The sequence below is a fragment of the Thamnophis sirtalis genome, unplaced genomic scaffold, assembly GCF_051295495.1.
Source record: "Thamnophis sirtalis isolate CommonGarterSnake01/CBP01778 unplaced genomic scaffold, rThaSir2_p1.2 scaffold_4, whole genome shotgun sequence".
Classification (NCBI taxonomy): domain Eukaryota; kingdom Metazoa; phylum Chordata; class Lepidosauria; order Squamata; family Natricidae; genus Thamnophis; species Thamnophis sirtalis.
In genome coordinates this window covers 115,802,278-115,819,670 of record NW_028261384.1, presented here as the reverse complement: position 1 = coordinate 115,819,670, position 17,393 = coordinate 115,802,278, and the positions used below count along the sequence as shown (strand labels likewise).

General features: G+C 38.8%; 1 protein-coding gene across 1 annotated transcript in view; it reads right to left on the bottom strand.

Moving 5' to 3' along the window:
* GYS1 (glycogen synthase 1) overlaps nucleotides 1-17,393 on the bottom strand; it is a 48,034-nt gene that overhangs the window by 16,032 nt on the left and 14,609 nt on the right. Inside the window, exons 4-12 of the mRNA XM_014053311.2 lie at nucleotides 13,184-13,375; nucleotides 12,909-13,094; nucleotides 10,651-10,795; nucleotides 9,807-9,924; nucleotides 7,098-7,218; nucleotides 5,837-5,943; nucleotides 3,393-3,452; nucleotides 3,031-3,109; nucleotides 832-945 (exon numbers count right to left, since the gene is read on the bottom strand). Of these exons, the coding sequence (XP_013908786.2) occupies nucleotides 832-945; nucleotides 3,031-3,109; nucleotides 3,393-3,452; nucleotides 5,837-5,943; nucleotides 7,098-7,218; nucleotides 9,807-9,924; nucleotides 10,651-10,795; nucleotides 12,909-13,094; nucleotides 13,184-13,375 (1,122 nt within the window). The remainder of the gene's footprint in view (nucleotides 1-831; nucleotides 946-3,030; nucleotides 3,110-3,392; nucleotides 3,453-5,836; nucleotides 5,944-7,097; nucleotides 7,219-9,806; nucleotides 9,925-10,650; nucleotides 10,796-12,908; nucleotides 13,095-13,183; nucleotides 13,376-17,393) is intronic.

Here is a 17,393-nt window from a genome sequence, read left to right as displayed (position 1 = left end):
CAACTATCTTGCTTAGCAATAGAGGTGGTAGCTTCAATTGTGGTTATAAGTCAAGAACTACATGCAATACTATTATGAATAATTATAAAAAAGCCATAAAACACAGTAGTGGTATAGTGAGGATACATTTGGAAATCTGCCTTTGTAAGCAGAGCTATCCTTAAAATTCTATACCATTTTGTCCATGTGTATTTTTATGTCTGTTCATATTAGCTGATTCAAATTTACGCTGCTACCTAGGATTCAATTCATGAGTCTGTAGGGGATTAAGCAGGATCCTTTTAAAAAATAATATATTTCATGGAAATAAATAGTTAAAAACAAAACTGAAAGTACAAAGATTCTGCTAAACTTAACTTTTGTTTTAGGAATAAGGGCAAAAGATGAAAAGGAAAAATAACATCACAGCAACTATAAAACATAGTAAAATATGGCCATATACCACAATTACAATAAAACATTTAAAATACATTGGACATATATCTAAACTGCAACTACTAAAAATTCTTAGTATTATTTACAGCGACTATAGACACCAAGACTAAAAGAAAAAAGCCTGAATTTTAAAAATGATAGCACAGGAAATTCGGAATAGACTTTACCATTCAATCATTTTGGCTTATTAAAAGTCTGAACTTCTAGATTTGCAAGAATAAATAAAATATGGGGCAGGACAATTAAGAGACAAAAATTAATAGATAAAACCAGGCACTAAATATTCCAGCATCTTCTTAAAAATGGTAAAAAATTATAATATTTTAAAACTCTTCTAAAAATACAATATGGCAAATATCTCCCCTCACCTGGCATGGACAGGCATCTGTTACTCACCTTGACACGGTCGGCACTGCTATTGAAGAGACCAATGCGTCTGATGGTGTTGAGAATAGGATCGGTAGAATCATCCAGCATATTGTGAGTACAGATTGGGGGGAAAGAATGACGCTGATTGAAAAGGAGAAAAAAAAAACCCAGACAGATGTTAACAGCTCAGATTTAAAGCCTTAAGTCTGGAAGAGAAACAAAGCCTGTAATTCACACATTAAATTGAATCCAAGATGGCTTCTATGTTTTTCTGCTTCTCCTTCTGAGTAAATCTGGCAGGACAACATATTACAGTTACCTGAAGGAATCACTCTCTTTCTCTTTCCTCTTATGTTTTCTGAGTGAAGACTGGATTTCCTGTCTAATCACAGATTATATGAAGTGTATTTAGGGCCTGTGCAGAATTTATCACTAGGAATCTTACATATATCAGTGTATATTTATTTAATCACATTTCTTATTGCCATTCACTCTAGCTGATTCTGGATGGTGTTATAATATATTTAAAAAAAACAATTGAAAAGCGTTAAGAAACACACAAAAGAAATACATGAAAGCCCAGATTAGAAACAACCATACCAATAAAAGCAGAATGCAAAACATTATAGGGGCTTCCCAGACACGCGAATCCAGGCCTGAGAACTAACTAGATTTTAAGGGCCTTCTGGAACCCCAGGACAGCAGGTGATGTCCATATTTCTGGGGGATCTTATTCCTCATTTAGAAGCCCAGGAAAGAAAATCAGCTCTCCCCGCTCCACACATATCAATATGGTGTTTTTGACCTTATATTGGAATATTCTAGTTTATATTGACTTTTTATTGGAATATTCTCTGCTAAGTGCAGAGATGGTAAACCAGAGGCTGAGCTGTAAGTGTCCAATCACACTTGGTCAATAAAGAATTCTATTCTATTCTACTCTACTTTATTCTATTCTAAACTAGAGAGAGAGAGGAAGGGCAGGTAGGATTAAATGTTATTTTATACAAAACACAAAATCCTTCCTCAAACCCAAACATTATTCATCTTTTTCTTTTTTCTAAGACAAGTTTAGAAATCAAGGTATCTTAAACCAAGGAATCTTAATTAAGTAGCACAATATCCTTCTTTTCATCTCTGTTCTAATATTGCTTCAATCATAAGAATGTTTTTTATCCCCAGAGCCAAAATGGTCATTGTTGACAATCCTGAGAATCAGAAGTCCACACAGCCAATATGGGGAGGCTGAATGAAAGCAACCTATATAATCCAGGAATTACCTAGCACTCACCTAGCAAGATGTCCTTCTAAGAGAGCTCAGCCTCTTGGCTGCCCTGAATCTTTGCGTGAGATGAGCAGTTCTTATAAATAAATGGTTACAGGTAGTCCTCAACTTACGACCAATTGCTAATCAAAGGGGTTATGAGTTGTGCCCAATTGTACAACCTTTTTTTTCTTTGGCTACAGTTGTAAAGCAGAGCTCAGCAATTGTTAAGTGAATTGTGTAGCTGTTACAACAAATCTGGCTTCCCTCATTGACTTTTATTGGAAGCTGGCTGGGAAAGTTGAAAATGGCCATCACACAATTCCAGGATGCTGCAACTATTGTTAAGTCCAGTTGTTACCGTATTTTTCGGATTGTAAGATGCACTAGAGTATAAGACGCACCATCGTTTTGAAGAGGTAAATTTAAAAAAAGTTTTTTTTACTCTGCAGGCCTCCCAAACCCTCTGTAAGCCTTATTTTTTGCACACACAAAAAACCCGAAACAAGAGCATGCAGAGTTTTGGGTGGCTTGTAGAGTGCTCCTGGGGGCTGGGATGAGTGAGGGACAAAAACGAGCAAAAAACGGGCCGTTTTGACCTCCCCAACCCCCAGGAGCACTTTGGAAGCCTCCCAAACCCTCTGCACATCCGTTTTTGCAAAGGGGGCAGGGTTTCGGGAGGCCAAAAATGCTGTATTCAGTGTATAAGATGCACCCAGATTTTCACCCTCTTTTTTAGGGGAAAAAGGTGCGTCTCATACTCCGAAAATTACGGTAAGTGCCTGAATTTTGATCAGAGATCATATGTATGAAGTCTCAGTGTTGTAACTTTGAACTGTCTCCAAATGAATGGTTGTAAGTCGAGGAGTACCTGTGTTATTAATGTGAAATAAATTCATTTTTCATGTGCAAATACTCTGACCAATTTTTTTTTCAAGGCTCATTTTCTTCATGTCCCAAACCTGAGTGGCAAAGATGGCCCTCTTCATCATTGTGAAATCTTCTTTGTCCAACATTTTGTTCATGTCGGGAAGGTTCCCCCTGAATTGGAAAAGCAGGCAGGCAAGCAGTGAATAATGTGGAAATTAATGAATAACATTTACAATACTGCTTTACACTTGGACGCGCATTCAGGTTTTTATATCAGAACCAAGATTTCTGAAATAGGTTTCTATCAAATCCATTTTTCTTAGAAGAGACAACACAAAGAGAAAGAGAAGGTATCTTAAGTTCCCATTCTCTGTAACCATGGCAACCCAGCAGCCCATTCTCAGATGCTCAGCACTTTATCATGTTTCTTCTCGCCTTCGCCTAGGAGACTTACACGAGGAGGGATTCATACAGCTTTTTGCCAAACTTCTCCTTCACTGAATTGGCTGTGTCCCTAGAGTTAAAAAAAGGAGAGAAAAAAGGGGGGGAAGGGTAAGGGAGGACGAAATTATGATTTGTGACGGAACCTAGGATTCCTTGAATGCTTCTGAATCAAGGATTAGGAAAAATGGCTTCCAGCAGCTGTGGGATTTTTCTAGAAGAGCTAAGTCAGATCTAACAGACTGGAGAAAAGAAGAAGACTATGTCAATATTACTATTTCTTCAGGAAAAGAACGGACTTTACTGTAACTCATAAACTGCACAGCTGAAGGCTGAAATGGGTGAGAATTATGGAAATCTTTTATTACTATGTTGTGCATTTTTATCCAGCCTTTTTAAAAAAAAATCTCACAGCAATTTACAGGGAGGGGTCTCACCCAGAGGCTTTAGCCCCGTAACATTTACTGTATTTTTTGGAGTATAAGACCCACCAAGTTTTGAAGAGTCAAATTAAAAAAAAGTTTTTGCACTCTTCAAACCGCCCAAAAATGGCCCATTTTCTTTTTTCCAAAAAAGGCCATGAATACCCTTTAGGAAGCTTGTAGACTGCTCCTCGGGGGCAAGGGGGGAAACAAAAAACGAGCACAAATCAGCCCATTTTTTTTTTTGCAAAAATTGGCCTGTTTTTTTGTCAAAAAAGGCCATGAATAGCCTTTAGGAGGCTTATAGAGTGCTCCTGGCGGCTGGTGGGCAAAGTTGAGCAAAAAATGGCCCATTTTTTGCGCATTTCTGCCCTCTCCAGCCCCCAGAAACACTCTGAAAACCTCCTACAAGCTATGCACGAGCATTTTGGTGAAGGGGGTGGGGTTTCAGGAGGCAAAAAATGTTATATTCAGTGTATAAGACGCATCCAGATTTTCAGCCTCTTTTTTGAAGGAAAAAGGTGCGTCTTATATTCTGAAAAATACGGTACTCTTTGTGATAGTTTGGACTGTATACAGGTAGCAGTCAACTTATAAAATTCATTTAGCGGCTGTTCAAAGTAACAATGGCACTAAAAAAAGGGAAATAAGACCGTTTTTCATACTTACGATTGTTGCAGCGTGCCCAAGGTCATATGATCAATATCTAGGCGCTTAGCAACTGACTCATATTTATGATGGTTGCAGGGTCATGGAATCAAGTGATGACCTTTTGCGACCTTCTGACAAGCAAAGTCAATGGGAAAGCCAGATTCACAACAATCATGTTACTAACTTAACAACTGCAGTGATTCACTTAATAACTGTGGCAAGAAAAGTCATAAAAGGGACTAAAACGCACTTAGCAAACGTTTCACTTAGCAACATAAATTTTGGGCTCAATTGTGGTTATAAGTCAAGGACTTGTGAAACAAAGCCTAAGAACAATTCTATTCTCCATTTTACCTTTGCAATCCTCTAATTTACATGCAGGTATTCCTCGACCACAATTAGGACCAGAATTTCCATTGATAAACAAGGTGGCGTTAAGCCAGTTGTGCCCAATTTATGACTGTTTTTTGCCATGGTTATTCAGCTAATAACTATAGTTGTTAGTAAATCAGTCGTTAAGTGAATCCTGGTTCCCCTATTGACTTTGCTGGTCAGAAGCCTGCTAGGAAGATAGCAAATAGCCATCACAGGATGCTGCAAGCATTGTAAATTTGTTCCAGTTGCCATATGCCCAAATTTTCATACCGTGTCTGTGGGGAATGCTATGATCATTTTAAGTGCAAAGACTGGCTATACGTTGCACATTTCAGTGCCTTTATAACTTTGAATGATCACTAAATGAATGTTGTAAATTGAGAACTATCTGTATAGAGCAGGGATCTCCAACCTTGGCAACTTTAAGATTGGCGGACTTGAAGTCTTCCAGGCTTAAAGTTGCCAAGGTTGGAGACAGAGGTGGGTTGCAAATCCCTGCGCTATCAGTTTGCTTGTGCTCGTTTACGCATGCGCAGAAGCATCCAAGCCAAGGGTGGGTTCTGGCTTCTTTTACTGCCAGTTTGCTCAAGGACGCGCTTCATGCGCACACTTACTTGTTGTGTGCTACATGCGCATGCATGGAAGTAAAAATTTGCTTCTGCATAGGCGCAGAAGCAAAAGACAAGATGGCGGCGCCTACAGTGTCACTGATAGAACCAGTTCAGCTGCGTGTCCAGCCGAGTTACTACCTATTTGGCCGAACTAGTCCAAACGAGTAGAAACCCACCTCTGGTTGGAGACCACTGGTGTAGAGAAAAAACTATAACATTTGAGTGATGTTCCTTGTATCAGCACATCCTTTCCAAATCCACTGAACTTGACAATTTTATTTTCCTGCTCAGGAAGGTCAGTGTAATGGATCCTTATTTCATTGAATACACTGCCTGATTCCTAAGGAAGCCTGTTAAGAGGACAGATTTATGAGATCCAGAACCTGACACAAACTCACCAGAGCTGCTTCCGGACGGCTTGGCCTTTTAGGGTCTCCACATTGAAATTGTTTGTCCTAGCTGGCATGATAAAAAATGCTACCACTGTAATCTGGCTTCCATTCACCTGCAGAGAGAGAAGCCAACAAAAACCGGGTATGAAATGGATAAGCTGACCCATGTTAAGAGAGTTTAATCAATTGAACTCATAGTTTGCTTTTTAGAATTCATCTCCCACCACTCCCTTCTACTATGTGGCTGGTTTCCCATGAGTCAGCTGCATTAGTTTTACAGCCTAAGGAGTCCTGAGGTGCTTGTTAGAAAGCAGACACTCACATGTTCCAGGCTGATAAATGAACAGTGGTGTAAAAACTGACTATGTTTGGCAAGATGAGGAAAAGTGGGCGAACAAAGTGATAAATCAGGGATGTTCCTGGGATGTCCTTTTAACAGCTTCACGGATCTCCAAGAATCATGAAACTATCATGCAACCCAGGGGTGAAATTCAGCAGGTTCTGACAGGTTCTGGAGAACCAGTAGTGGAAATTTTGAGTACTTTGGAGAACCGGCAAATACCACCTCTGAGTGGCCCCAGAATAGGGACGGAATGGAGATTTTGCAATATCCTTCCCCCAGGAGTGGGGAGGGAATGGAGATTTTGCAGTATTCTTCCCCAGCAAGCCATACCCACCAAGCCACAGAACTGATAGTAAAAAAATTGAATTTCACCACTGATGCAACCCCAGGAAAGGATGCAGCTAAGTGATAGTAAAGATGGCATGAACATCTACACCTAATATAGATCTGAAATTCAGTATGTCCTCTCTCTTCCTTTCCATTTTCCTAGAGTTTGATTGAAGGGAGATGTCCGTGAAAGAATATCTCAGCTGTCCAGATTGGAAGATGTTGGCCAGACTAGGCGTTGCCTATTATAAATATCTTTTCGTGGAGTATTCTTGGGATATGATTCAATTAGCATTCCTGCCAGCTTGTAATATGAAATAGTTCCAATATATTATTCCTGCTTTCATATATCATGTATCCTGTGTAGTCATTCCTTCCATTGTCTTTCATCTGCACGACAATGTAAGCATGAAGAGAAATCCCAAAACAACCTCTAAATTATTTGGGCTACGGCTATTTAATTCTTCAGACACACAGTTGTTCTAGTCAGAATTAGCGTTGCTGTAGGCCACACCATCTCAACACAGCCACACCTAATTGTCTACCCACCATCTCTCACATCTATGTTCTTTTTTAGCACCCATTTTAACTAATCACCCTTAGTAGGTAGTTGAGCCTGGCTAGGGCTTCCAAGAAAATGTCAGCTCCTTTGTTGGAGTATTCATAGCGTCCAGCAATGAAGAAGAAAATAGTTTTGTCAAGGTTGAAGTCCAGGTGCCTAGAAAAATAACACACAGTGATGGTGAATCTGACAGCCAAGACAAATAAATTGGCTAAATAAATACAAAAGGCGCACTAGTAAATTAGAAATATTAACATTGCTTATATCAATAACCACAACAGTGCAAAAATAGTTCAGGGAATCCATAGGGAGTGGAGGAACATCATCCCACCCAAGATGGAGAAACAAGTACTGCTATGTTCAACAGAAATTATTGTACGTGAGAAGAAATCAAAATTAAGTTGGGTGTGATGTTTAAATTTGCACTTTCCAAATCTGTATGAACCAGAATATAATCATCCTTCAATGTTTATAAATTTCTGGTAATATCACGCAATCCTCCCAATAAACTGTTGGGAAATCTTCTTTTTTAAATGGATGGGATCAATGTGAATACTTAAATAGTTGTGAGTCTTCCCTAGTAACATGCAGCAAAATCAATTGTTTTAAAACGGTGTGTGTATGTGTCTGTGTGTATTTCAAAATGGCTCGGGTGTGTGCGTGTGTATACTGGTATGTACATATGTATATGTGTATGTTTTCATAGATTTTCACAGGTACAGGTATGCAGGTCTTAGCGTATTCGGGTCTTTTCCCGTGTAAGGTTGAGATTATCTTGGTGACGAAACGTCGCCAAGATACTCCAACCTTACACGGGAAAAGACCCGAATACGCCAAGACCTGCGTATATATATATATATATATATATATATATATATATATATATATACACACATACACACACACACACACACACACATACACTCTGCACAGCTGGCTGAAATCCTTTTTTTGAACGTCTTAATAATTCCCTGAATTCCAATTGCAATGGTATTATTTAGTAACATTAGTCATCATGCAAAATATGAATGCAAAATGGAAAAACAAACAAAAAAAGAGATGGAGCCTCTTCTGTAGGTTTTCAGTGCAATAAAAATAGAAAGGTGGCGGACAAGAAAAAAAGAGAAAAAGAACAGGGAAAATGTCAGAGCTGTGACAGATGAAGGGAACAAAACAGAAGCATATACAGATCCACAGTCAACTGCCTTGGGAACATATGCATGAAAATGCAAGGTTAAAATACAGGAATAATGACTGTGAAACTTCACTTCTGAAATCATTTCTATAGGCCAGCACTCAACTTATAACCATTCATCAAGTGACTTGTGACTAGTTTCCATGCTTATAGCCATTGCAGAACTCCTCCTGGTCACATAATCAAAATTTGGGCACTTGGCAACTGATTCATATTTATGGTGGTTGCAATGACCCAGGATCATGTGACCTTTTGCAACCTTTAGACAGAAAATTCAATGAGGAGGCCAGATTCACTTAACAACTGTGTTACTAACTTAACAACCACAAGGATTCATTCAACAATCAGCTGTGCAACAATCAGCTTTGCCGCGCGATATTGGGAACTTTTTTTAAAGCATTTTTTAAGCATTTTTTTTATTACCAGTCAAACCGGTAGTAAAAGAAATGCTATAAAAAGTTTTTAAAAATTTCTGACAATCAGCTGTGTAACAATCAGTTGTGCCACGTGATTTCTAGTGAATATAAATCGCACAGCATAGTTGATTGTTGCACAGCTGATCGTCGGAACTACCAGTTTGCCCAAATCTGTAGCATTTTTTTATTACCGGTTCAGGTGAACCAGTAGCATTTTTTTACTACCAGTTAGGGCGAAATGGCCCGAACCGAAAAATTTTCCCCTGTTGTAAATCGAGGATTAGCTGTATTTCTAATGCAGTCTCGTTTCCATTAATGTACAGATGCCTATAAGCTGAATAAGAAAGCAGTAGTTTTTGATTTAGTCATTTATAAACTTATTCTTTATGATGATTTTTCTCCCATATGAACCCTGGAAATTTTTTTCTGTACTTCAATATCTGACTTTGCCAGCCTTGAGCAAAAACATCTGTTCATTCCCCCCTAATCTTCTTTGAATAAATAAAATTATTTATTGTCAATTATTTCATTAATTTATATCCTGCCTTTCCTGTTAGATCTCCTCTCTCATCCAATTTTTCCTTTTTGCATGCTATCAAAGTGGCATTTCTGTCTCCACAAACAGAAAGGAAACTTATTTCGCCTAAAAAATGGAGAGGAAAACTGAGTCATTGTGAGGTGAGAAAATCAGACCCACGCGTTAAATTTCAGCTAAGATTTATTGCTCATGCCTATACACAAGAATCTAATCAACTAACAGTCAGGCCTAAATTGGTGCTACACAAGAATCAACAGAATTCAAGGGGGGGGGGGCGGACTTGGATCATTTGTGGCAACATGACTCCACACTAATTCCTCTCTTGACTCCACCACCACCCCATCTCTGCATCTTCTTCTACAGTCACATGGGCTCTTTTAAAAGGAAGAACTCTAAGCTTTCACTTTACACTTGAAGGTGTGCTTTGACAACAGCATTGTGAAAGATGAATGGAGCATGGTCATTTGCTTTTAATTAATACATATTCTTACAACGCTTGTACTACTAGCTTCAGGTTTTTTCCTTAGGAAACTTCAACTTCATAGGGCAACCTGCTATAATTGATATGATGCAAGTGAAGCTCATGATAACTCACCCATAGAAATGGCCTCGGACAAACTCCTGGATACGAGCTTTGCTCTGGGCATGGAGGTTTTGGAATTCGTGCATAGCAGAGAACTTCTTGACATTCAAACCATTAGGAGTCACAATATCTGGATATGGAATGCATATGGAGATGGGTTTTGTAAAAAGTGGGGAGAGTTTTAGAACTTTAAGTTTCTGAATTTGATATCTATGCAGAAAAATAGCAACTGTAAGCCACAGCAGGTGTTTTCTCAGATGCTTTCAAATATCCTTGGAAATGCAATTGATCAATGCATTTGACAGCAACTGATTCAATGTATAGGAATGGATGGGGTAAAACAGACTCCAAGGAGAAGGAATGGGAGTGGTCTTGTGATATCATAAGGAGCAAGCCAATCAGAACTAATAGCCTTAGCTGCAAACAAGAATAGAAATTCTCCTCCTCCACATCCTACTCTTTCGTCTGAAAAAGAATAAAGCAGGCTGATATTTTTAAAAAAATCATTGGATGCAATCAAAAACTCACAGTGCCTATTAAGATTAAAAATATTTTACAGAACTTTAAAAATGAATTTTAAAATGGCTTATTTTATATTGGGACATTCTTTCTATCTAAGAAAGAAACTAAGATTAAACATCAACCTTCAATGGACGACTTGCACCAACAATCTGATTAGTATTGTTTAAGGATTATAAAATTTCATTAAAAACTACAACACTTGAGATTCTGCATTCTATGCGAAGCAACTTATTTCCTTGTAATATTATTCGGTACAATCATAAATCCAAAGAAGACTTAAACTGGATAGGATCTTGTCACATAGAGCAATCTTTTTGCTTTTAAGGCAACTCACCAGGTTTCCGTTTTAACAGATGTTCAGCTTCTACTGCTGTGATCTGAGAAACTGTACTAAAAACATGTGTGCAGTGGACAGCAGCTCTCTCCATACAATAACGATGGTAAATTTGCCGGTCTCCAGCCTCCTTATCCACATTAAACTGGGGACAAGACAAAGTGTATTAAAAATCCTGAAACACGCAGATTGCACGGAGTAAAAGCAGGAAAGAATACAACTTTATGATTAAATTACAGTACAGGTAGTTCTCAACTTATGACCCCAAATGTCTGTTGCTAAGTGAAACAGTTAAGTGAATTTTGTCCCATTTTATGACCTTTTATCACCCTTGTTAAGTGAATCACTGCAGTTTTATATTAATAACATGGTTGTTAAGTGAAACTGGCTTCCTCATTGACTCTGCATGTCAGAAAGGTTGCAAAAGGAGATCACATGATCCTGGAACACTGCAACCATCATAAATATGAATCAGTTGCCCACCCAAATTTTGATCACATGCTTATGAGGATGCTGCAATGGTCATTAAGTGTGAAAAATAGCAATAGCAATAGCAGTTAGACATATATACCGCTTCATAGGGCTTTCAGCCCTCTCTAAGAGGTTTACAGAGTCAGCATATCGCCCCCACAGTCTGGGTCCTCATTTCACCCACCTCGGAAGGATGGAAGGCTGAGTCAACCTTGAGCCGGTGAGATTAGAACCGCTGAACTGCAGATAACAGTCAGCTGTAGTGGCCTTCAGTACTGCACCCTAACTACTGCGCCACCTCGGCTCTATGGTCACAAGACACTTCTTTTTAGTAATTTATAACTTTGAACTGTCACTAAATGAACTTTTGTAAGTCAAGGGCTGCCTATAGTATCTTGAAAGTTGAACAAAGAAGATTGTAATCCAGTAGTCAGATTTCCAAGATTCTAAGAACTTAATTCTACATTTTTCCTTTGTGAAAACTCTTCTGTAATCCTCTCACAAGTGCTAACACATGGATTCTTAGACTGAAAAACCAAGGTAGCTTTTTAAAAAATGTTTTCTCTCATTAATCCAGTTCCAACTACAGATAGTCCTCATTGAGCCCAAAATTTATGTTGTTGAGTGCGACATTCATTGAGTTTTGCCTCATTTTAATGAACTTTCTTGCCTCAGTTGTTAAGTGAATAACTGCAGTTGATAAGTTAGTAACACAATTGTTAAGTGAATCTGGCTTCCCACTAACTTTGCTTTTCAGAAGGTCACCAAAGTTGATCACATGATCTTGGGACACAGCAATGGTCATAAATATGAACCAGTTGCCAAGCATCTGAATTTTGATCACAAGATCATGGGGATGCTGCAAACTGTGAATAATGGTCATAAGTTGCATTTTTCAGTGCCATTGTCACTAAGTGAACTGTTGTAAATTGAGGACTACCTGTATTTCATTTCTGTTCTGCCCAAATTTTCATCCTCACATCTTTACACAGATGTAATTACTGTAGGCATCTTTGCTCAAAGACTAGATACGATAACATCTCCAGTCTATTTGGTAGGCATATTTAGATTACTATCAGTAAAGCTGTAAAGATGAATCATATTTTCTGCGCAGTAAAAATATTGTTTAAAGGATGGTTAAGTGTGATTTCTTTGACCACTGCTTCCTTAAGGGAAAATGGTTCCTGTTTCCTAGAACTGCTTCATTTATGCACTAAAGACTTGAATAAAAAGCTAGGAGGGCAAGGGTCAGTAATCTTTTTAGGCACAACTTTAGGTAATAATTTCTCTCTTAAAATTAAAACACTTTGAAATCTTGCACTCTGGTCTCCTATAAGAACAGAATCTTTGTGAGACTACAGCTGTTTTTTAATATCCATTTAATTGGAAGAGCTATCCTTGGACATCTACAGGGAATTTTAAACTGTTGTATCACTGTCCTGTTTGTCTTACTTTCTGTATTTGTTTTTCCCCTTCCCCTGGTTTTTGTTCAGCCGCCCTGAGTCCCTTCGGGGAATAGGGCGGCTTACAAATTGAATAAATACCAATACCAATACTTATCCAAGTACTGATAGTAGCAAAGAGCTGTTTTGGTCATTTTGTTTTCTTTTTAGATTTTTGACTGTCTCTTTTGAATGATATGTAGATGTTGTTTATATCTATGTGTCTGTTGATGGTCTGAATGCCACACTTCCATAAATTCCTATTTCTTCCCCTTGTTCTTGGATCCCATAGTTTCACACCCCACCCACCAATTGATTTTCAATCCTAGCGATTAGAAGACTCACATTCTGCAGATTGTTGTAGAAGTCCACACTGCCTGCACACAGGTAGCGGCCAAGCAGGGTAGCATGGGTGGTGAAGATGGTAGCTATTGGAAGTTTCCGGATCCGACAGAGGAAGAGACCAACACCAGACAACCACTCATGGAAATGACCAATGATGAATGGCTTTTCTTCACACTGGGCAGAAAACTGTTCAAAAAGCACAAAAAGAGAGTGAAGAGAAAGATGTTCGAAGAGAGGAAGAGAAGAAATTTTCTGATAGAAAGATGTTCCCTTACCTCCCCTAGGAACCAGGCTGTGAGGAAGCCAAAGAGGACAGCGTCATTGGCCTCTCGGTCGTACCAGGGAATCCCAATGGAGCAGCTTTCCCACAATTCAGTCTTCCAGCGATCCAAGCTCCAAGCGGTTGCCCCAATGTCGATGAGAATCACATATGGACCCCCCTCAATCAGCCAGCGGCCAAAGTAAACCTAGAAAGAAGTTAGAGACATCAGATTAGTGAATAGGAGAGGTATGAACTGACATTTTCGTATCTAATCCAGAGATATTCTGTAAAGCACAACCAACAAAGCATCAATCATAAAGGTCAGTGCTCAGTTGAGCAAGTTTTATCATCAACTTAATAATATCCACACTCATAAAGTTATATTCTAGATGAACAAGCATTTCGCCTCTCAGAACGTACATTTTACAATTTCAGGGGAAAAAAATTGGTGAATCAGCACACTGCACACAGCAAAAAAAAGATAAGGATCAGAGCGAGGAATAAAAAAGAAGGGGAATCCTATATAAAGAAGTTATCTATATACTCCTACTTTAAATCAACTGAATTTTCAGCTCTGCCCATTTACAGGTTCAAACCTTGTTTTTGTGTTTTATGTGCTAGAAGCATAATCCCCGTTTTCCTGCAGAAGTTGAAATAGCCCAATTTATATCCATTAGATTTATCAATGGAATTATAAAATAAACTTCTTAAAACTATTTACTATGTATATTTCCAAATCTGATGAGAATATCCCAGTAATTTATTTTTAACTGCCAAATTATCGTTGTTTTCAGTAGACCCTACAAATTAAGATTTTAATCCATAACACTCTTTTTTCCCTTCATCTCTCACACCTGCTTTAACCCATGATATCATCATCCCTTGTCCACTCATTTCACATACCAAAGTATGCATCTAGTGTGTTTAGATCTCTAAATTTAGTCTCTGGTTCATGTTACCTCATCTCCATTTTATAAAAGGTCGCTTGCCTGGGGTTGTTTTTTTGCTAGGCAACCCAAAATAACCTCTTGCTCTGAAATGAGGTTACGAACTAGAAAAATCAAGTAAACAAGAGGGATACTGAATATATCATATATGAACCTTCCATACTTGAAATAGTTAATATCTATATTCAATAGTTCCAGCATACAATTTCAGTTTGTTTTTTACACCAGTTTTCTCCTCCCCACTTGTAACTGTTTCATCACGGAGCTGATCAATAATATCTTTGCTATCATATCCAATTTGGAACCAGTATTTAAATGATGCAAAGATAAGCCAAAATTTCTGGCTAACTGGATGAACAATAAACAAACCTGTGCTGGATTTATAATCCTAGTTTTGAGAGCTGAAAACCATCACCCTGAGTTTTATCAGAGTGGGTGGGCTCTGCCATTGTTTAACCACAGTTTATTAATGAAAGGGACTTGTATAAGCCATAAAACATGGTGTAACCAGCTTTATATAGTTGTATGTATGTATGTATGTATGTATGTATGTATGTATGTATGTATATATGTATCTCTCTCTCTCTCTCTCTCTCTCACACACACACACACATTAAGCCAAATATACATAGAACATACCAATACATTTTTCCTGTGATTGGTTTTACCTTCTTGTACTAAAGGAATACCAGCAAGTGTGGCTATTTGCATTTATACAATAACCAACAGTAAGAAGATAACCGGGCATTATCTTAATATTTTAAAGTATTTCTGGCAAGACTTTCATACAGATGTGCAGTGGCACAAAATCCCACAATACAAATCTTTTGCTTAGCAATGTTCTAGTGACTATAAAGCTGACATGAGACTCCCTGGTTCCTTTAGCAGTTGTGGGACAACAATGCACCTCATTTCAATCTTTGTGGTGATACTCACTGACAAGGGTGAAACTGGAGTTCAACAATGTCCCAACAATAATGCCCCAACACTGGAAGTCTTTAAGAAGATGTTGGATAGCCATCTGTCTGGAATGGTATAGGGTTTCCTGCCTAGGCAGGGGGTTAGCAATAGCAATAGCAGTTAGACTTATAAACCGCTTCATAGAGCTTTCAGCCCTCTCTAAGCGGTTTACAGAGTCAGCATATCGCCCCCACAGTCTGGGTCCTCATTTCACCCACCTCGGAAGGATGGAAGGCTAAGTCAACCTTGAGCCAGTGAGATTAGAGCCACTGAACTGCAGATAACAGTCAGCTGAAGGGGCCTGCAGTACTGCACCCTAAGCACTGCGCCGCCTGGGCTCTTCTTAGAAGAGGAACTAGAAGACCTCCAAGGTCCTTTCCAACTCTGCTATTGTATTGTGACGTTAGAAAACTATAGATTCCTCCTTCTTCTACACCTGTACCTTGAAAGAAGATGCTCTCCCATGCAAATATTCCCCATACTTGTGGGTTGCATCACGGTGATGCAATTTTGAGGTCTGTAGCATAATGGCCTGTAGCATAAATCTACCTCAAATTTCCTAAAAACATTTTGCAGACTTTCAAGATCTAGGGATTTGGGTGGGATCTCCATATTCATGCCATATCTTCATGGATTTGGAAGTTGAGAAGAAGTAAAAGTAAATGCCTTGCATTAGAAAGATCTTCAACGGCAACTAACATTTATTTCTAATCCTCTCATGTGGGAACCCCAAACTTCTCTTGAAGTAAAGATGAAAAATATTGGTCCACCAACAGGCAGAAATATTTAGAGACACTCCAATGGTCTGGAGATGGAGAATGTTCCTTTTACTTTGAGGAAGATGAATAAAATATCTGCAGGATGCCTTTACCTGGACAGAACCTCCACAATTCTAGACCTGCAAAAAGAATTAGTAGGGCGATTGTGACTTCCACAGCTTCTTTTTAAGGTGTTCGGGTGCAAAATAGTCCAATTGCAAAAGATGAAGGCATCTTTGCTGGCTGAAGGAAGATTGAGGCTTCTAAACATTCTTTAAGCAAAGTTTCCAACACCCTCATAATCTGGTCCCATTTCTCCCATTGATGGTGGACCCATTTAATTAACAGAATAACAGAGTTGGAAGGGACCTGGGAGATCCTCTAGTCCAACTCTCTAAGTGGTTTTACAGAGTCAGCATATTGCCCCCAGCAATCTGGGTCCTCATTTTACCTGCCTCGGAAGGATGGAAGGCTGAGTTAACCTTGAGCCTGATGAGATTCGAACTGCCAAATTGCAGGCAGACGGCAGTCAGCAGAAATAGCTTGCAGTACTGCATTCTAACCACTGCACCACCACGGCTCTTAATTGTTCTGTCAGGAAATTTATTCTTAGTTCTAGGTTGCTTCTCTCTTTGATTAGTTTCCATCCACTGATTCTTATCTTGCCTTCAGGAGCTTTGAAGAATAGCTTGACTCCCCTTTTCTTTGTGGCAACCCCTGAGATATTGGAACACTACTATCGTGTCACCACTAGTCCTCTGATTCACTAAACTACCGTATTTTTGGAGTATAAGATGCTCCTTTTTCCCTCAAAAAAGTGGGTGAAAATCTGGGTGCATCTTATACACTGAATACAGCATTTTTGGCCTCCTGAAACCCTGCCCCCTTTGCAAAAATGACTGTGCATAGCCTTTAGGTGGTTTCCAGAGTGCTCCTGCGTGCTGGAGAGGGCAAAAATGAGTGAAAAACAGGCCATTTTTTGCTCGATTTTGCCCCCCCCCCCCAGCCTCCAGGAACACTCTACAAGCCTCCTAAATGCTATTCATGCCCTTTTTTGAACAAAAAACAGGGGCATTTTCACAAAAAATGGGCTGTTTTTGAGAGGTCTGCAGAGTGCAAAAACTTTTTTTAAAATTTGCCTCTTCAAAACAGCAGCAACTGTTCTTTATATGTTTTAGCCTCTAGTCCCCTAATCATTATTGTTGCTCTTCTCTGCACTCTTTCTAGAATCTCAACATCCTTTTTACATTGTGGCGACCAAAACTGGATGTGTTATTCCAAGTGTGGCCTTACCAAGTCATTATAAAGTGGTATTAACACTTCATGTGATCTTGATTCTAATTTATTTAACTACGATAAGACTCATTTCTTATCTTATAGTGAGATTGCTGGGATTCAAGCTCTATGACTTTTGGAAACCTTATAATAACCCAGGATTTGTATAAGTGTCAGTGTGCTGTAAGAATCTTCTGTTTCATGGAATTTAGGCAACATTATACAATAAATCCATGACTTAGTTCATTTAGTGACGGATCAAAATTACAATGAAAAAATGGCA